This window comes from Tympanuchus pallidicinctus, unplaced genomic scaffold, assembly GCF_026119805.1.
Source record: "Tympanuchus pallidicinctus isolate F22 unplaced genomic scaffold, pur_lepc_1.0 scaffold6, whole genome shotgun sequence".
NCBI lineage: Eukaryota > Metazoa > Chordata > Aves > Galliformes > Phasianidae > Tympanuchus > Tympanuchus pallidicinctus.
Genome location: NW_026294780.1, coordinates 14,108,675 through 14,129,573, shown reverse-complemented (window position 1 = coordinate 14,129,573; position 20,899 = coordinate 14,108,675). Strand labels below are relative to the sequence as shown.

Below are 20,899 nucleotides of genomic sequence, written 5' to 3'. Positions count from 1 at the left end.
GGACACAAGTTAAAATAAAGCGCGCCTGGAACAAAATCTAAATATAGGCAGTGGTATCGAATGAGGTTACGTTTTCTCTTTGGCATTCCCCTGAGTTTCTTGTGAGGAAAAAAATGTCAATTACACAGGGACAAAAGTGAGAGTTTGCTTAATTTATTTATTTTTTTTTTTAATCTCATCTCTTAACTTTTTTAGGCTGTTGAAAACCTCTGTTCCTACAAAGTCTCTGCTACACTGTACAAACAACTGCGGCAAGTCTGTGAAGATCACGTGAAAGCACAAATCCTTCAATTCAGGGAATATCCTTTTCCTGTGCAAAGAAATTGTTAGATTTGCGCTTAAATCATTATTTTTAAGTGGGTTGTTTGTTTGTTTGCTTTTAATAATGGTGGTGTTTGCAAACGTGCAAAGAGGTGCTTTGTTAACCACTGACACACTTTCAGATGGACCACGAGCAACTGGAGTTGTCCAAAGGAATAATTTTAGTATTTAGAGGCATGGTGGTAATGAAGCATTAAAACAAGTATTTGTTTTGTTATGAGTGCAAGTGCTACACCTAATCTAGAAAACTTCAGGAGCACTATGAGTCTAAAATCCTCACATATCTAACAGCAGGTGTGGATTTTTGTGGCAAGTATGTGATGGAGATGCTTACAGTAGCAATAGTTCAAGAAAAACTAGTTTTTAAAGAAAAAGACAACTGGGAGTCTTCTGTGTGTTCTTAAGCCTATCTGTATGGCCACTGGTCAGCAGTGATGTGTAATGGAGGCATTCACGGAGCCCTTCAGATACCTCACGTGTACCTTGGGAGACAGATTAAAGTTCAGAAGATCATTTGGCTGCTTGTGACTCCAGAGTACTGGCATTTGACAGCAAATTTCCCCATTGTTTTCTCAAGTTCTATTACTAGGCTTCTCTTTTTCCCTCTGAACTGATGACAAAAGTGCCTGCAGATCTCCTCAGGAATCTTGAGTGCAGCCAGCACTGTTTTCTGAAGCCTGTTGTGCTTTGCATGCTGAGAGCATGCTTTATGTGTCTTGTGCATAATAGCCTACTGGTTTGCACTTGCTGGGGAAGTAGGGTAAGTAGAGCCTATGCCCAGCAGGTTGTTCCCAGAGAGTGTCTTGGCAAACAGATGCTGGAGAGTGCTGGGATGAACAGATGCTGTAGTGATTTGAGCGCCTGCCCTGTTTCCCAGGTCTCTGTTGGATATTCTGTTACAGAAAATGATTGGTTGAAATAGGAAGAAAAAAGGGAATGGGGCCCAGAAAGAGCCCTCTTTCTAATTGAATGCCTTTAATGTGCTTAGGATTGTGACTCTCATTTTCTCACTTCACCGCATTCTCAGGTAGGTGCCTACACTCGCAAAGAAAATAAATTGTTTTCTCTGTTCCTTTTCTTTTTTTCTTTTCCCTTTTATATGACTTAGCTCCAGCATGGTGTTTTTTGTTTTTTTTTTTGAATCCCAGTAAAAGAGCCTTGCTTCTACATGTCATACATGAAACACTGATATTGAATTGGCACTGAATTCACCTCTTAATTGTGGCTTTTTTTTTTTTTTCAGGTTTGATTTGATGCATTTTTAAATCACATCCAACTAAAAAAAATCCATTAGTCAATACAGTAGCCTATTAAATGTAACTGAGAACCAAATCTTTTGGTCTGCTTTAAAGCAGTATACAGTTGCCCAGTTTTGGTTCCCTGACTTTTCAGGTTGAGAAAATGTTATTACAACTTAAGCTGTAAAACTTTGGTTCTGTTGGGTTTGTGGAGAAAAAGCAATGTTTGGAGAGTTGAGAACTCTGTGTTCTACAGGTATACTGCTTTATATCTCAAGGACATGAGATTAGATTAATCAGATTTGACCAGAGGGAGTTGGAGATGGCATTGTGTAAGAAAGGTAGGCAAAGCCACCTTTGGGTTTACATGTGATACATTAGAATTCTGACAGCACAAGCAACAATTGGATCCATTGTATGACGAGTAAAACTTCATGATTTAATTAAGGAGACCTAGAAATGTATATGGAAAGAGCACTATTTGGATTTATTGAGGATTATTTGAAACTGTAACTGCTTTCAAGAGATTAGGGTCACTCCTGTGGTGCGCAGTGTGAACTCATTAAACAAAGTAAACCTTTCTATCCAGCTCACCTCCGTGGGTGATAAGGTTGGTTTTGACACTGATGGGATTTCTTACTTAAATCTATATCAGAGCTAGACAGTACAGTCGCTAGATGGTATTAGTGAAGGGCTGTGAGTGTTGTTCCTTGAAAACATAGGGAGATTTTTTTTGAGAGCTGCCAGATCCTGTGCTGGGCAGAAGCTTTGCAATTAACTGTTCATCCCTAGGCAGTCCCAGTAACATTGGAATATCCACGAAGGAGATTTGCTTAATGGCTGGCAAAGATCATCTCTGGAATCTGACCTAAAAAGTTAAGGCGAGCTGGTTTTCCTTAATAGGTGCTGTACAGATTCTCTGGATAGTCTTTTATTTTTAAAGAAGATAAATAAATGCTGGCAAGATCATTGCAGACAAATGGTAAGTTGAGTGTTTGTTCAGAATATGTATTCTTGAGATGTACAGTCTGGCAAAAGGGAATTTGTCATGATTCTTACTTGGATCTGTGTTGCACTTCCTCCAAGTTTCAGTAGGATTTTTCACTTTCCCCTTTGCTGGCTGGGCGCAGTTCTTTTGTCAAAAGTTACATTCTGCTGGTTATTGGTTTATTCTTCATTGATTTCATAATGGTAACCAGCTGGAATATCACTCAGAAACATATTGACTCCAGTGAAATTGTTCACCAGTTTCTTCAGTCTTTGCTTGTATAGATAGCTCCAACCGCTAGGTTAATTTGTGAGTTTTATTTTGTATTTTTTGCAATATCCTGACTTACTGGACTGAGAAACAAGAAGATTAAATAACTGAATCTTTTTATTTCTTCCCTTTTTGTCATCTACCTCTATGATAAGTTGTTACCAAAAAAAAGTGCCCTCTCAGAAACAGTCCTTAGGAATTGGCCTTTTAAGACCACTTCATTATAATTCTAAGTTTCCACTGCATTGTCAGCAAGCTCTAGCTACAGGTCCCCAAAATAGTGGGGCACCCAAATTACCTCCTTGGGGTGGGCAGGTATATGTATGCATGTTTTAGCTGAAATGAAAGCAGAGCGTTGTGGAAAATGTTCTGAACAAATTCCACAGGCTGATGAAATTAAGGTTGAAGGTTATTGCCTTAAAAGTTTAATTGAACTGGACCCGTGTTTTTATAAAAAAATATAGTGCTTTTTTTTCTGTGACAGCTTGTCTTTAATTACTTTTGAGTGTTCCTTTTATTGGTTTTATTTATGTTTACTCCTCAGAACAACAACCAGTAGGAAGTGGCTTTCTTGCCCAGGTGCTGAGATAGCACCTGCGGTGTTCAAGGAAACAAAAGAAAAACAATCACGTTGCTGTTTTACTTTAGCATGGCTGGCTAGAAGTTATATCAGCTTGAGAACTGCTTCAGAAGCAATGAAATCCTTTAGAGGAGGATTGGGTAGGCTTCTGAGGATAGAAAATTCAGTAGCTGGTCTGGCAGTGAGTTATGCATGCACATCCTGAGGTACTGTAATGCTGAATTAAAAGCTGTGCAGCCTTTTGAATGAACAAAAGTAAAAATGGATGTTTGTGAATGAGTAATAGAAAAGGAGTGAGCTTTCTTCTCTTCTTTAAAAAAAGAATGTGTTTATACATTCTTCCTCTTGTTATAATTAATATATCTCTATTTTTCTCATAAATTTTGACAACAGTCTTTCACTGTGAAGACATCATTGCCGAGTTTGTTACTGTCTGCCTAAAACATTTTTAAGTGAAATCTGTGACAGCAGTTTACTGAAAGTTGATGGTTATACTTGAGTAAATATGTATCTCAATAGCACTAAAACTTAAACAGCACTAAGACTAATAAAACTATTCCATTAATTACTTATGAATTTGAAAATTGTCTTGAATGTTTTTGGTTATAGTGGTTAGTCATAGCACTAATATTAATAAAACATTCCCGTAGAGAAGCAGGTTGCCACAAGGGTTGAAAATAGGTGTACCAGCAATGAAAGCACCATGTGTCTGCAATGTAATTTTTCAGAATTTGCCTTATAATTTAAAGTGCTACACATCGGTAAGAGAAAAATGTTTTCTTTGTATATTTTCAGATCATGATCAGAAGCATTTTCTTATTTTTGGATCGCACATATGTACTTCAGAATTCAATGCTTCCTTCTATATGGTAGGTATCTACATAAGCACTCCTTTAATCGGTACAATTTGTACTGTATTTGTAATGGTTGAAAATATTTTTTTCTTCACATTATATTGGAGCTGTGTAGTAGGTTGATTAAATTTTTGTATTAATTTGTGGAAACTTAAGTCTCTGGCATATCCACCTTCCCCGGGAGGTAATATGAGGGTAGAAGTGGAAGGTTAGTCTGGATCAGCTGCCAAGTTTGAGTGAGGCTGCTGCCTCTGGGCCTTCGCTTTCAGTCTAGTGGTTCTTCAGGTGCTCCTGGCTTGGCAAAATTCAGAGCTTGGCTATTGGCTCTGTTGTTTTTTTAGATGTTAGGTGCACTCACAAGGTGCAGATCATGTTTCCTGCCCCGGCCTTTTGTGAGTTGAGACCTGTGGCTCAGAGCTCTGAGGTTAACCCTTGCTTGCTGCTGCAGTTTGAGCGCACCCATGGCCATGTCTGTTTCTCAGCATCCTTCTTGAGAGACATTTTGTATCATCACCAAGACAAACAAACCCATGCTTTGCCAAGATGTAGATAAAATGCTGAAGTAGCAATGGACCTCTTCCCTGCATGTATTACCTGTGTCCTCAGACTGGGGAGGAAGTTGGCAGCCTTCCCTTGCTGGTTAGGTCCCACATGAAGTCTTCCTTTCTGCATTCTGCATTGGTCTTCCTTCAGCTTTTTGTGTTAGGCTGTCTTTTACTGAAAGCCATCAAAGGGGTCTGCTCATTGTTTTTTGTTTTTTTTCCTTGTACTGAGAATGTCGCATTTACCTATTTATATTTAATTCAGATATATATTCAGATTCAAAATTACAATAGTAATTCTTTTTCAATAAACAGATAATGTTATAGTCTGTTATGTGAAATAGATGCAGACCAGTCACAGTTCTGATCTGAAGTTTATGCATCTGACAGAACCTCAGTTTGTATTTTTTTTGATAGTTCTTCTTATAGAATATATACGTGATTAATAAATTCTCTCTCTGTGTAATATATACATATATAATACATATCTTCATACATACATATTTTCTCAAACATGCAAATTTTTGAAAAGAATCAACAAAGTGAGGTATTAATTTTCATTGTTCACACAGGGACATGGGGCTGGAATTATTTAGAAATCATGTCATTAGTGATAAGCAAGTTCAAAACAAGACTATTGATGGAATCCTTCTGCTGATTGAACGAGAACGAAGTGGTGAAGCAGTGGACAGAAGTTTGCTGCGTAGTTTGTTGAGTATGCTGTCTGATCTACAGGTGAGTACAGCAAACCTCAGTCATTACTGCTAGTTTTAGAAACTGACTTTGGACTTTCCTGATGTGTGTGTTGTACGGAAATAATTTTATTCTAGTAAATGTGTGCTTCAAAATCTGGCTAACACATCGAGAAAGCGGTTCCCTTTTCTTTGCCCAATCCACAGTCTTTCATTCTCTGTTTTTAAATGAGGTTTCTGTGCTTGTTTTTTCTTAGCTGGGACATGTCTGTGTTAATTGCTTGTTTTCTAATCCTAATGAAGGTTAAACATAGCAAGCAAAAAAGGCTGCTTCTGTTACTGTAAAAAAAATTTTTTTTTTAGTCCAGATCTTGGTTCTTATCACAAAAAAATCACCAGTTCAGCAACTGCTTAGCAGAAAGATCAAAGATGGAATGAGATGCAAAGTTAAGGCAGACATTTTAAATGGTTATGGTCAGTCTGTAAATGAATGAAATTTTCCATTAGAATAAATGTTTGGCAATCAACCAATAGAAGAAAAAAATGTGATTTTGACTTGTATTTATGTTGTCCTCTGTTCAACAACACAGCCTTCTCCTACGATGTGCAATAAAGTTCAGGAGCAGTCTTTCATTCTTAGAACCTGTTCTGCTGCTCTATTCCCAACTAATGTACATTATTACATGACTTGGTGAAGGTTTAAAAAGAGGGCAGAGGGTTCATAGAACTCTGGGAATGTTTAGTCTGGAGAAGAGGAGGCTCAGGGGTGACATTATTGCTTTCTACAACTCCCTGAAAAGAGGTTGTGGCAAATAGGGGGTCAGACTCTTCTCTCAGTTGACAGCGATAGAATAAAAGTTAAAGGCTGAGTTGTGCCAGAGGAGGTTCAGATTGGATATTAGGAAAAACTTTTCTCACCAGAAGTGTCGAGGCAGTGGCACAGGCAGCCCAGGAAGGTGATGGAGTCACCGTCCCTGGAGATGTTTGAGTAATGTAGATATGTGACACTGAGGGACATGGTTAGTGGGCATGGTGAGGATGGATTGATGGTTGGACTAGGTGATCGCAGTGGTCTTTCCCAACTCTTACAATTCTATGTTAAAAGGCTATTAAAAAGTGCCGCCTTAGTCTGGCAGCTTACATAGCTTTTCTGCTTTCCATGTTAACTTTCCTGACTTTTATCCATAACTTTTAGTGTACCCAAAAGATTTAGTACTGATAATTCTGTGCAAGAGAGAAGAGAAACTTCTTGTGATATAAAAATCATTAACAGATCTGAAGACATAGATTTGATTTGTGTGCTCTTTCCCACTTTTTTTTCCTATTGCTTGCCAGTCTTCTCTTAACTGCATCAGTTTTTTATAGGTGTCATCAGTGATTTAGCAATGTACACTGCTAACTGAAGATATCTCCTTTATTAGATCCTTCTTACTAAACTGGATTTCAGCCTGCAGTCTTCACTCTCTCAGAAGTGTTGTTTTCTTTCTTCACTAGGGAGCCTGACAAAATGTATTCTTTTATATTATTAGGCACAGATGCCTAATATGATGCCTAATATAATGCCTCCAGGATCTGTGCTGCTCTTTCTTCTTTCGCTGGAGGTTAGCTTGTGGTGAAAGATGAATTAATAACTCAAATCTTATATTTCATTCAAAAACAATTAAGCTCTTACTCATTCCTAATGTTTAGACAGTTACAAAATTGAAGACCAACTGCGGAAAGCTGATTCCTGCTTGCATAAATCTTTTTCTATTGCAGTTCCCTGTTTTAAAGCTTTTATGTGGTTTATGTAGACATAATTTCATATGCTGTTAGCGTAGTTCAGAAAGTCAGAGAAGGAAAAGAAGGTAAGAAACAAAATCTTATGTTCAGTTCTGCTTAAAGAGATGGTTAAAGCAATCAATGTCTGCTTATGACACTGAGTACCGTTACAGTCTGCATACCTGTCAAGCCAGAGATTTCGTGTTTGATGCACTGAGAAAAAGTCAAATATTTGAAAATAGTTACCAGCTTTGTTCCTAAGGCTCGTTACTGAGAGTACAGTCACTTTATTGTTGGGAATTACCTGTTTTGTTTTACCAGTTGGAACTGGCACAGAAATATCAGTGGGGGTCTTGAGCTGACATGGATTAGATGTCATTGCTGTGCTGTTGTGTTGAGTGCTGGTGTTTGTGTGAATTAACAGAAACCTGTCAGTTTAGACAGTTTTAGTATTGATGATTGATGACTGAAACACACACTACTGCTACCCTGGGAAGTCAGCTCTGACTGTAATCTTTCTAAAACCAGCAGGGAAAAAAGCAAACTTGAGCATTTATTTTAAACATTTATTCTGCCTTCCTGTGATTTTACTTGCCCCCTATGCCTGACAGCTAGGGTACACTACCTTTATTGGTGGCTTAATGTAAGTAATTAAACTGATTTCTTGAACAGGTTTACAAAGAATCATTTGAGCAGAGGTTTCTGGAAGAGACAAATTGCTTATATGCTGCAGAGGGCCAAAGATTAATGCAAGAAAGAGAGGTAGGTACATGCTGTAGTTAACCATTTTTATTTTAATTCCATCTGCTATGGGATTATGTGGGAACTTCTGGTAGCACTACAGAGTGAATACTAAAAGAAATTTACAGGGGTAAACGATGTTTATGCTTTGGGGACTGCAATATTGTATCAAAGAGAAGAACCCATTCCGGTTAGCCATAATGTTGGGTGTATATATATATTCATGGTATTTGTATACAGTATATATTTTTTTTTTTTTTTACAGTATTTGTATATTGCATATAAGAACATAAACTAAGGGTGGAGAAGTGACATTTTCTGTTGCTAAAGTCATGCTGCCAAAAAGTTCATCTCCATGTAAGGCTTAAAAGTGTGCCATGAATAGTATTTTGGCTCAAAAGCTGTGAAATATCCACTGGCACCATTCTACTCTGTACTTAATAGCTAAAAAACTGTTCACTTTTAAAATATAGAATTGTATTTATTTTGCTGTTTTGTTCCAGTTACTTGTTAGCTAAGTAGACTTGAGACATTTTTGTTTTCTGTACTTTTGAGATGAAATTATGCTCTGTGGTGGGCAGCCTGAAAATGTGTTTCTTCCTGAAAATATACAACAGTATTTTCTGGTTCTCTAAAATAGAGCATGCTACCTTTATTAATTCAATTTTAACACTGACTCTTGATCAGTAGAGAATAGGTAGGTGACTTCTATTATGAGGTTATATTGATTAGTAAAAACATAGATTGTGTAACATGATACATACTTGTGGAATAGTTACTTCCAATCTGTGCTCTCCTTAAATTTGAAGTTTTAAAATACTTGTAGTGAACAAGATGATCATCCATGCTATTGTACTTATCTGTTGAATATGTCATTCTCTTATCTTGCAAGGTCCCAGAATATCTTCACCATGTTAGTAAACGTTTGGAAGAAGAAGGAGACAGAGTGATAACATACTTAGACCACAGCACACAGTGAGAACAAGTTTTGTCATTTTTAGCATAAGTCAAGCGTCCTTTATAAAACAGTGTGACTATCCATGGCTGTAGAGACACAGAGATCATCTCTGTAGATACTATTTGGTGTTTTTATTGTTTTTTTTGTTTGGTTTTTTTTTTTTTTAAGACTTTATTTATTTAAAATCCAAGTATTCCTTGAGTAAAAGGGGAGAAATTCATCTAGAAAACTTCCCGTGTCATTTGAAGTCAACCAAATATAACTCACATATTATACATAATTTGTTGTATTATACATAAATACAACATCACATGTGTTTTGAGATTAGTAGCTGATTTTAAACATTCGTAAGGGAACATTTACTAGGGGGAAGAAATGTAAATTATGACATAGAGTAGAGAACATGGATACAAACATTCCATGCTAGTTTATAGTGTATCAGCTTTGGTATAGATGCTGCCAATGCATTGTGCAAGGTAGCTTGTTCTTTTTCTCATTGAGGTATTAAGAGCATGCATTTTACTAGGATAAGAATGCAGTCACTGATGGGCTATAAATGTATATATAATTTATAAATAATGCAGTAGTTGTTCTTTTTCAATAAAGAACATAACTAGATAGAATTAGCTTAGAGTTTTTTGCCCTCACACCTTTTTATTTCCCCTAGGTGATGTTGGCATTTCATTGGGTGTTAAAAGGATAATTGAGTAACATCTCTTTTTGTCCTATAAATATATGATGAAAATAACTAGATAAGCACATGCCTTGCATATCGTAGTACATATTTGAGCATGAGTTTTCTTGCAGGGTGCCTAGCTTCTTCATGCAAAATTAGTCATGCGAAAACATATGGAATTATTTCTGTACATAAATGAGATACTCTGTCTGTTTCTTGGTAAATACTACTCTGCCTCAAGCAGACCAGTTGTCCTTACTTTTTCTGTAGGCAGAAGGTCTTCTGGGGTAACGGATGATGTTTTATGTAACCTTGAATCCTGTTCTTGTGGACAATCAGCAGTTGTAGGTAGCAACATTTGGAAGTTTCAGGGAAAATGAAAGTAGTCATAAAAATGGCTTTGTGTATGAAGTCTTAGGAGCGCTTTAGGAGAACAGAAGAAGTACCTGTGGTGCCCCGACACTGTCCTAGTACCTGCCTGTTTTCAACTCAGCATATTTTCTGATCCTGGGGCTGTTTGCCTGTTTTGTATTATCCAGTGAATCTCTCTGTAACAGTTGTGCCATCTCACTTGGATTCATGTAAGCTTTTCCATCTATGGCATCTTCTGGCAAGGAGATTCCCCCCCCTAGCAGCACACCAGCCACCACATAATAGATCACTTCCTTTTGTTTATTTCCAGTCTGTTTCCCAGTGCCATCACTGATGTCCCCAGCTCTTATGTTGGAAAGGAGTGATCAGCCTGTTTCTTTTCACCTTTTTTCCTGCCCATCACTGTACTACTTTATGTATTACTGCCAGGTCAGAGATTCCAAACCCAAATGTGTACAGTATTCTCTTGCAGCTCCTGTTACATAATTTGATCATCCCTATTCTCTTTTTTGGACCATTTTAAATTTGAATCCCTTCTTTTGACGTGAAGGGACTAAATCTGTATACTGTATTTAATTCTTTGCCTGGCATTCATAGGTGGTATTTTGGCAAAGGTGGGGACTTAAATAGGATTTTTGGTATTTAAGTTCCTGCTTGTTATAGCTTGCTTTTTAGTATTCAAACCTGAATTTCTTCTTTAATCCAATTCTTTCTTATAACAATTCTTGTTTCTTAACGTGTAGGCTCTGTTTTAAGTAGAAAATTGTTGGTATTTTTAATATAAGGTGAATTGCTCACAATTGTACTGTGACAGGAGGTAACTCCCTTATACTGTAGTGCTTCTAATATACTTCTCTTGCCTTATTTAGGAAACCACTGATTGCTTGTGTGGAGAAACAACTACTAGGAGAACACTTAACAGCTATTTTGCAAAAAGGTATGTTTTAAAATTAATGCATTCTTTGATTATCAACAGATTCTCATAGTCTGTGATAACTATAGGTTCTGTAGCTTTTATTTAATGAGATGTATTAGCTGTGGGGAAAAAAACTTCCGTGGCCACAGAAAGCTAATTCAATGAAACTGTTACACCATTGTGCCATCAGATCCTGTATGTGGAAACAAATATCTGAAATGTAATTCCGTATTTGTACATGTTGCTAAACCCCATAAGTTCCCTTTGGCTCAGAGCAATGGGCTTAGGAATTGCTTTGGAACTGTTGATTTTCTCAAACTTGCAAACTTCCAAGTGAAAGCTGCACATATTGTTGTAGTTTTTTTTTATGTGATGGTTATAGAGTGTCACATGTCCTTGTGACTGGATGGTTAAGGAATGGTGAGTTATTGGAACTTACAGAAGTCAGAGGCAGTGCACTACTTATGCTTTTGTTTATATTGCACCTTTGGCTGGCAAATCCAGATTTGAACTAAAGTCGTAAGAATTCTTTATTCAGATTTTAGTGTCTTCAACTCAGCATTTCTCTTTCCCTCTTAACTTTTAGTGTTTGTCTTAGTGTAGGTCTGACCTTTCAGTGTTTTAAATGATCCTTTTCTTTTCTTGCACTAGCCACTTTTCAGGCTTTAGATCTTCTAGCAAGTTATGTTTATATCTTCGTTCTTCTACTGCTGCAGTGCTGATGTCCCTAGTACTCTGTTATTTTCAGCATCCATCGCATCAATGTTTAATACTTTTGGGTTGATAGAAGTACTCCTTTTGCTTATTTCTTTATTCCCCTTTTAAAGGCAGACATGCATACAGTTTTCTCTGAACTATTCTGGGAATAGGTTATTTCACTATTTTCAGTACATTTGCAAAAATAAGCTTGTTTGTTCCATAGGAGTTATTTTTATGTAATTAAGAATAACCTGTACTTTTGTTGACACGTGTCAATTTTGCTTGCTTTTCAGTACTATTTTAAAGTCACTTTGCCAGTGATAAATGTGTTTGTCAGTTGGCTTAGTCACAAAATGTTCTTGTTTTAATCTGCATTCTCTCTTGGTTAATAATGTACATTCACTGTCCATGTACATTTTTGAACTTACTATAATTCAGGATTGTAATACTGTTGGATTCTTTTGCATTCTATGTCTACACATTTTATTTATTTAAAAAGAAAAAAAAAAAAAGAAAAAAAAAGGAAGCAAGTCTGACATCACTTGGCTTACTTCACTTTCTGCATTCATTTGATCCAGGGCACATTGTAATCCACTTATAACATCCTAGTGTTCAGTGCAAGTAGAAGAAGATACTGCCTTTTGTAGGTTTTGTTCCTTAGGAGAGAGAAGGCATATGATGTAGTCAGTTTGATACAGGAAAAAAAAGCTTACAAATGCAGGGTATGTATGCGATACTTTATTTCTTGTATTGTTCTGACTGCTATTTAATAGTTACTGCATTTTTTTTTTCCTCCATTGTGATTACAATAGAAATTTGTAAGGCTGTGACAGTGCTTTCTGGAAGTTGTGTGTTGTGTCAGAGGAGTTCCCTCAATATATTTTTTCATTGGTCAAGGATGTCACAAAGTATTTTTTCCATCACAGTTTGTATGGCAGAGGAAGAAAGAAGGCTGAACTTCATCAGCTAGATTGTAACAAAGCAGAGGGTGCATTGGTCTCTCTAAATGAGAAGGGAGTGATGCTTGGGTGTGATAGAATTGGCATTTCCAAATTTCAGCACCAAAAGAACATCAGTCACATGTATTAAAATTTGTGTAATTTATCATTTTGTATACTTTTTAAAGTATTTTAATTCTTCTGATCTTTGAGTGAGCAAAAGTGACATCATTCTTGAACATTGTTTGCCTTTCTGAACATGTAAATAAGTTAAAATTGCAGTATTTTGAGATGAAGGAGAGAGTAAAAAAGGGAACATTTAAGTAACGCTGGAAAATCCTTTGTAATCTAATACCATTTAAAATTTTAAAGTAATTACGTATGCATTGTGCATGACGTAGAACAGTCGTACAGTATCAGCTACACTGATGGTGTGCATTGTCAACTTGTGTAGAGTCAAGCTTTCTGGATTTTAAACGCTGGCATAAATGCTACCTTCCCATTTTACTGAAGCCTCTATCACTAACACCAGCCAATGGATCTGTGATTGCACTGGGAGTAAATACACAATGTAAAATTTGAGAATATGGTGAGTGTAGTTGTTAAAAAAACAAACAAAAAAAACTTTCCATTCAACCCTGAGTGTTGCTTCTCCACTCATTAGTCCAAGGCCTAGTCTCATGTAGAATGAACTGAAAAGGCAAAAGTTGCTTGGAAACAATTTGTAATTGTGTGTTATTACATCAGAATGGATGTGCACCATTTATGTTGTGTTTTTAATCTAAAAACATGACTTAACACGTTCCAGAGAAAAAAAAATCTTGCTGAGTATATATCTTTGTTTTAAATTTAGGACACTTAGCGTAGTTTTTGACATTCCTTCGAGATTCTGTGAGATCTTCTGATCAAACTCTACACTTAATATCAAGTACTGTTCATAAACATTCTGCAAAAGGCTTTGAGTCAGCACTTTATTGGGAAAGTACTTCAGCTGACTTAAAATATTGTAACGTAAGTCATTTCAGCTGGTTTATACCAGGGAACATGCTAACCCTGAGCATAACACTCACTTTTAGAAATGTTGTCTTTAAAAGTTTATACTTCTAAGCACACTGGAGAGTCTGCTGGTGTATTTCATAGAGATTTTTGGTTTTCTCCTGTATTTCCAATTGTTTATGCATTGCTATTCAAATTTGCTTGTAACTCTGATTTTCTCGTCTTTTCTTTTTAAGGACTTGATAACCTGCTTGATGAAAACAGAATATCAGATTTGACCCAGACATACCAGCTGTTCAGCAGGGTAAAAGGGGGGCAGCAGATTCTTCTACAACATTGGAGCGAATACATCAAGGTATTTCACAGATCTCTTAATACCCTCAAAATGTATGCTGTTATCATAGGTTTATGCTGTCAAATAGAAGAATAGTGTATCATTAGGCATATGCATCCAAACTGTTTTAAGCAAATATCTTAATGCATTCTTTCCCCCCATAATAATAATCACATGGCGAGAAACAGCAACGCTTAAATTTTGATTTTAAATTCTTAACTACTTGGAATTTGCTTTCATCATACGTTTGAACAGTACACAACAAGCTATTCTGGTTTACTTCTAGATAGAGCCATATGCACACTTGTTTTAGAGTATGCTGGATTGTAGAATGTGTTGAGTTTCAGTACGAATATATTCACCTGTTTTACATACTTGGAAATGCAGGAGAATAGCAGAATGCAACTGTTCTGCTGCAGATTGGCAGTACTTCATGTTACCAACATGGAGCAATGCAGCCAGTAAGATGAACGCTTAAGCTGTTTTGAAAGGAACATTCCCTTTGAAAATAATCCATGATCAAAGTGGTACTTACATAATTCTGGTCTGTTTAGCTAGGTGTAATAGTAAGGTAACGTGCTGCCTCTGAGCAGATTAAGGCAGCAAAGCTTCACAGAAAATATTTTTCTCTGGAGTTAATTCCTTATGTAGTTTTCTCCTTGAATAATCCATGGTTACCTCTTCCTTAGAGGCAAAGTGCACAACATGAGTTTGCTGTTGGGGTGACTTTCTGGCTTACCCATACCTAGAGTTATGCGCAGCACCTGGAGAGAGGCCTTGTCCCCATCCACCCCCAAAGCCGAGACAGTTTGCTAAGCAGATTGTTGAGCAGTGTCTCCACTATATGTCATTAGCTGGGCCAGCATGTAGAAAACTGTGGGAAGGAGGACCAGGACCTTGCCTTTCAGCAGCTGCAAGTTGGCTTACCATGCTGTGTGTCTCAGAATCAGACCTTCAAGGGCCTCGTTTTAAAGAAACTTTTTCACATGCTCAGAAATCTAGAAACCTAGATCTGTAGAGTCAATAAATCGCCATTCCAACATTCTGTATGGTAGAGCACATTAAAGTGAAGCTTGAGGAACTTAAATTCTATCCTGTGAAGCAGCATAAGAAAAATTACATAGAGACAAAGTCCTGAAGGGAAGATAAGTGCTCTGGTGTAGTCACCTTTTTATGATTTTAGGCATGCCACTTGGCTCTGTATATCTCAGCTCCCCATTTGCAGACTGGAAAGATGCTTTGCAGCTTTGGAACATAGATGGTGGAGGCTGAGAGAGATCCAGATGCTGTTAATGAAAGGGAAAATGGGCTTAGTGCAAGATATATATAAAATGAGACCAAGGACACTTGGCATCCTTGTGTTTGGCTTGATTCGCTTAGAAATGATTCTTGAGAAAGATCTTAGTGAAGATTGCAGGGATGAGGTATCAAGGTGGAAATTTTGAGGCTTGTGAGGAATTTTCTCATCTTTGCTTCACTATGGTGGAAAGCATACCACCATATTGATATAAGTACACCAATTAAATACTGTTCAGCTGTTATTGTGCAGGTGTTCCTGTTTTTCATGGTGGAAAACTACTCGTTCTATGTAGGGCAATGATTGGTGTTACGAAGCAGCTGTAAATTGTCTGATAGCTTAACCTCATGGGATGGTTTGGTTCAGTGGGCAAGGGGTACCATAGCCCTAGTTCTTGGATAGTAAATGAACAAGAAAAGAAAGTCGGGTCTGTGGCTTCTTCTTGCCAATGGGAAAATCCTGTTTGTTGGAAGTCAGCTGATCTGGAGCCCTCACAGAATGAGAAATCTTGAAGGGATGAGCAGCAGTTGGATTTCAGCCCTCTGTTCTTGTCAGTGGAGCTCACTAGTGGGGTCCAGAAGAGTAGTACGAAGTTTACCATTACACTATCTAAGGCAGTTTCCATATGATTTCTTTTACATGAATCATGTATTTAACTGTAAACTTGTACATCGTGCAGTCATGTCTACTGTGTATTTTTGTTTAGCTCCTGTCTTAAATGTGTATAATCTTTAAATCAAACGCTAATGTTTGAAATCCATTAATGTGTGTCTGGGCTTTTATTTTAAATTTTAATGCATCTCATTTTCTGAAAATGTGAAGTCACATAAGTAGCTCTGTAAAATTATTATTCTCTCTAATGATTAATTTTATAAGGGTGAATGTGTCTGTTGGGGGAGACAGGTAGTGCTCTAAAGTATTTTATTATCAAAAGTGTTTGTTTTACAGAACTTTGGGACAACAATAGTGGTTAATCCTGAAAAGGACAAGGATATGGTGCAAGAGCTACTAGATTTTAAGGATAAAGTGGACCATATCATAGAAGTGTGCTTTCAGAAAAATGAAAAATTTATAAACTTGATGAAGGAGTCCTTTGAAACATTTATCAACAAGAGACCAAATAAGCCTGCAGAATTGATAGGTACACAAATGTTTTTCTGTAAAATATTTCCAAAATCTGTAGAAAGCATGATAAGATGATGCTGCTGAGTGTGCTAGCGCAATAGTGGTGCATTATGCAGTTGCTTTAGGAGATTTGCTTTGGGAGCACTGCGGGGTGTCGTTTAGGTGTGTGCGGTGTCCCTAAGGAGTGCATCACTTTGCTGTCCTGCACCATGCTTCCTGCACTGCAACTGGGCTAACTTGTGCCCAAGGAGCGCAACGCGAGTGCTGCCAGCGGTGTGAAGGGCTAGGGAAAGTATAGCCAGAGCAGGATTCTTGACTGCGGTGGCAGATGAGCTCTCTGGGTGTTAAAGATCTCTCAGAAAGAAGTACAGCCCATCTGACTTGCAGGAACTGTTGGAACAATTTTAAGGCCTTCAGATAAAAGGAAGAAGAAAACATTGAGTATCTTGAAGGGAGAACTAACGCTCATTTAGAGGAAAAATATTTGTACTAGGATTATCTCTGATCTGGAAAAATCTGGCAATCTGTTTTACCTACGGCCAGCATAGCTAGGACATTTCCCACCAGTAGAGGATCAGAGGATCCTGTTCCTTGTTTTTTTTTTTTTTTTCTCTCTTGCCTCTATTCAACATAGTTCGTGGCTTCATCCTAAAATAAACTTGGTGGGTCAAATTGTGCAATCTAGTGAATGCAGGTTAAAGCCATGATACAGCCTGCTGTCATCTGCTGATTGTGATGTTTAGCTATTGCAGTGATTTCCTTCTTACCCCAGTTGGTTGTGTAAGGATACTAACGTGGCTTAATCAACATTTAGCTAAATTCATTGCTTAACAGTATTTCTAGCATTCTGAAGCTACTAACTTGAAAGCATCGCTTCTGTTTAAATTTTTGTATGCTCATAGCAAGGAGCAAGAGGGGTTTGCTAAAGGTCTACAGAAACTATAGTCCTCTTTGTGTTGTTTGTTTCTGTTTCTCATAAAATACATCCATATGCATTGTACACTTTCAGAATGTTGTCTTTCAATGAGTAGCGTGCTTGCAATGAATATAACACAAAATGTGGGAACTTCAGCTGCGTTAATTTTAATGATTTTACTGTGTTCTTTTCTTGGATGGTTCCTTTTTGTGATATTTTTTTCCATTATGGCAGTACTTACAATAAGCGTTCTATCAGTCCACTGATTAAAGGGGTGGGAGAACAGAAAATAGGAAGCTTAGCACTTACCCTATATTTTCAATATACAGTACTATTTCAAGTGGGAAGTGCTTAAGTTGGTGATTTAAGAGTTTTATTTTTTTTAAGATGTTAAATTTTCTTTATTTGTAGCAAAATATGTGGATTCCAAGTTAAGAGCTGGTAATAAAGAAGCAACAGATGAAGAGCTGGAAAGAATCCTCGACAAAATCATGATCATATTTAGATTCATTCATGGTAAGAAATATCCATTTTAGGTTAATACAATTAAAAATATTTTCTTTGCTACTAGCTGCACTTTAGTCCTCTGAGGAGTGTAAGAGATCATTTTTAGCATGAGCTTCCTCAAGAATTAGTCTTATATCTGAATTGCCTTACAGTTGAAGGAGCACAATAAATACAACAGGGAGGACAGGCTTCTTTGGAGGTGAAGTTACAGTCTGTGGTGGAGACAAAGAATGAGAGTAAGATTTAGCGAAGTATGGTAATAGAATAATTCAAACATAAAAAGAACCAGTTGTATATGTAGTTTTCTTCGTTGTTGGATAGTGAATATCGATCAGCTGATCAATGTGTTATGAGTTAAGGCTTGTGTCACAAATCTGAAGTGTGATGGTGCAAATAGAATGTATGACTATTGTTGTTTCAATTCACATGCAGGTAAAGATGTGTTTGAGGCATTCTATAAGAAAGATTTGGCCAAAAGACTGCTGGTTGGAAAAAGTGCATCTGTAGATGCTGAGAAGTCCATGTTGTCAAAGCTTAAACATGGTAGGCATCTTCAGCTGTTAACTGTTTATTACTTTTTGGAATGTAATTTCATGATCTCATGGTTTAAACAGTGACAAGCCAGATCCTTAGTAATATCTGAGCATTGTGCTCAGTGAGACCTGTTGGGTTGACCTCTCAGAAACGTGACTGGTTCATTTAATCTGTCTACATAGGAGCAGAATACGTACTTAGTTGTGGGTGCTGCAAACCCTGGCAAATCTGGCACAACTATCTCTGGTTAGACATTCATAAATTGTTCTGTGCTTGTTTGTAATTGTGGGATCTTTGCTTTAATTTGTGTGACAGAATGTGGGGCTGCTTTTACCAGCAAACTGGAGGGCATGTTCAAGGACATGGAACTGTCAAAAGATGTCATGGTTCAGTTTAAGCAGGTACCTTCAGATTGTGTTTATGTGCTAAATTTTCAACAGCAATGAGGAAGCACTTCATAGTGTTAAATTTGAATTAAGCTAAAATGAAATTAAACAGCTTTTGTGCAGGGCCCTGACCGTAGTCACAGAGAGTCCTTATATATCTACTTATAGAGCAGAATTTATTTATTCTTTTCTATTCAGATATAATCTTTTTTACAGATTTATGTGATCTCTTTCTAAGCAAATTGAAGTCTAAATGACACGTAGTAATTTAGTTTGCTGACATCCTTTAAAGTCCATATTCCTTAATTCTGTAAACTGTTGTTTCTCTTTGTGAATGACCTATGCCAGAGAAACTCTCCACAGGCTGCTAAAATGCATAGGAACCTTATATATCTCAGGCACTGAACTTCAGAATGGTTGGTGACTGAGAAAATATGCTGCAAGAAAATGTTGTGCATGCTTGCCCTGTTGTTATGTTTCTCCCGGGCACCTTTTTGGAGCCTTACTGTGGACCAAGTACTGGGATAGAGGTGTGACTTGGAGCAGCTGCTCCACTACTAAAATACTGTAGTGATTTTTCTGTCCCAGACTTCATGCCCTGTCGAGGAGTGATCTTATACTGAAATTATAAGAAGATGTGTTGTCTCACAGAAAGCTACAAGTCCCAGGGGACCTTAAAATTTTTGTCCTGGCTTCTGATAGAAAGCTTTTGTTGTGCTTTCTTTTTTTTTTTTTTTTTTTTTTTTTGTGTGTGTGTGTGTGTGTGTGTGTGTGTGTGTGTGTGTGTGTGAGATACCCTGTATCATCTCTAATGAAAGATGTGACCTGTAGGAATTCCTCATTATTCTCCGAAGCTTAGATTTCTAACTTAAGCGTATAATTTTTCTAATTTATCATGCAAACAGTATACCTGAATGATTTTTGTTTCTTGTATTTTAGTACATGCAGAACCAAAGTGACCCAGGAAACATAGACCTGACAGTAAATATATTAACAATGGGATATTGGCCAACTTATACACCTATGGAAGTTCACTTGAATTCAGAGGTTAGTTTTTGAATTTTCCTTCCAAGTGCAGTTTATGTAGTAGTATCCTAATCAGTATCATAGGGTGAATTAATGCCCTTAATGTAATGTATTTCTGCAAGACTTTAACACTTTTTTTTTTTTCCACTTCAAAGACTGAAAAGTACAAAAGTTAAAATATAGTGGATAAAATCTCTTCTGAGGATTTTTCAGATGATTGCTTCACTTAATATATTTTTTTTTAACTTCCTAATAATACTTGTCTCAAATTAGTATTTTTATTATATTTTATATTTTATTATATTATTTATTATATTAAAGGAAAATCAGTGTCCTAATTAACATTGCATTTGAGCACTAGTTTAAAACAGTTCACCTTAATTAGCCAGTCTAGCTACGATAGTTATGCATGTTTATCCAGCCAATAGTTACATTACTGCATGATCTTTTTTTTTTTTTCCCATAAGATTCTGTTTCTCTGTAATGTCTCATAAAACTAGCACCAGCACTTAAATGGTGTGTCTGAAAAAAGACTGCTTCCATGTTGACAGATTTTTGCAGTGCTCATATCTGCAGTTATATATATATGTATATATGTATATTTGGCATACTGCTTCCGGCACTACCTTGCTTGATCTGAAGTGCAGCAAGCACTTAGGAGACCAGAGGTGGTGACAGTGCTCCCATTCAGTCCAGAACAGTGGAAGCTTTTGTGCATTTTGCTTCTGTGCCACGTTTTCCTGGAGTGAAGGGCCATGAAGATGATCAGAGGGCTGGAACACTTCTTGTGTAGACAGGTTGAAGTAGCTGGGCTTGTTTAGCTTGGAGTAGAGAATGCTCTGAGGAGACTTCACTGTTGTTTTCCAGTACTTGAAGGCAGCTTATAAGAATGAGGGAGGAAAAACATTTTACATGGTCTGATAATGATAGGACAAGGGGGAATGGCTTTAAAATAAAAGAGAGGAGATTTAAGTTAGATGTTAGAAGGAAATTCTTTCCTCAGGGGGCAGTGAGGTGCTGACAGAGCTGCCCAGAGAAGCTGTGGTGCCCCATCCCTGTATGGGCTCAAGGCCAGGTTGGATGGGGCCCTGGGCAGCCTGAGCTGGGGGGGCAGCCCTGCCCAGGACAGGGGGTGGGGCTGGGTGGACTTTGAGGTCCCTTCCAACAAAAGCCATTGTGTGATTCCTCAGTGGCACACTACTTTGGAAGGGTCCAGCCTGAACCACACATGA

At 37.3% G+C, this 20,899-nt stretch overlaps 2 protein-coding genes across 4 annotated transcripts in view; one reads left to right on the top strand and one right to left on the bottom strand.

Annotated features, from left to right (window-relative positions):
- Nucleotides 1–20,899, bottom strand: part of ADPRHL1 (ADP-ribosylhydrolase like 1) — a 400,125-nt gene that overhangs the window by 268,940 nt on the left and 110,286 nt on the right. The window lies entirely within an intron of this gene.
- CUL4A (cullin 4A) overlaps nucleotides 1–20,899 on the top strand; it is a 36,375-nt gene that overhangs the window by 3,759 nt on the left and 11,717 nt on the right. Inside the window, exons 3-15 of one of the 3 annotated variants that reach the window (XM_052705901.1) lie at nucleotides 196–300; nucleotides 2,473–2,541; nucleotides 4,193–4,266; nucleotides 5,366–5,528; nucleotides 7,919–8,008; nucleotides 8,880–8,962; nucleotides 10,863–10,930; nucleotides 13,779–13,897; nucleotides 16,122–16,314; nucleotides 17,626–17,730; nucleotides 18,154–18,264; nucleotides 18,571–18,656; nucleotides 19,581–19,688. In XM_052705901.1, coding sequence (XP_052561861.1) covers nucleotides 196–300; nucleotides 2,473–2,541; nucleotides 4,193–4,266; nucleotides 5,366–5,528; nucleotides 7,919–8,008; nucleotides 8,880–8,962; nucleotides 10,863–10,930; nucleotides 13,779–13,897; nucleotides 16,122–16,314; nucleotides 17,626–17,730; nucleotides 18,154–18,264; nucleotides 18,571–18,656; nucleotides 19,581–19,688 — 1,374 coding nt within the window. Of the gene's footprint in view, nucleotides 1–195; nucleotides 301–2,472; nucleotides 2,542–4,192; nucleotides 4,267–5,365; nucleotides 5,529–7,918; nucleotides 8,009–8,879; nucleotides 8,963–10,862; nucleotides 10,931–13,778; nucleotides 13,898–16,121; nucleotides 16,315–17,625; nucleotides 17,731–18,153; nucleotides 18,265–18,570; nucleotides 18,657–19,580; nucleotides 19,689–20,899 lie in introns of those variants that run through there. The other 2 variants (XR_008211686.1, XR_008211687.1) reach the window with 2 other exon arrangements.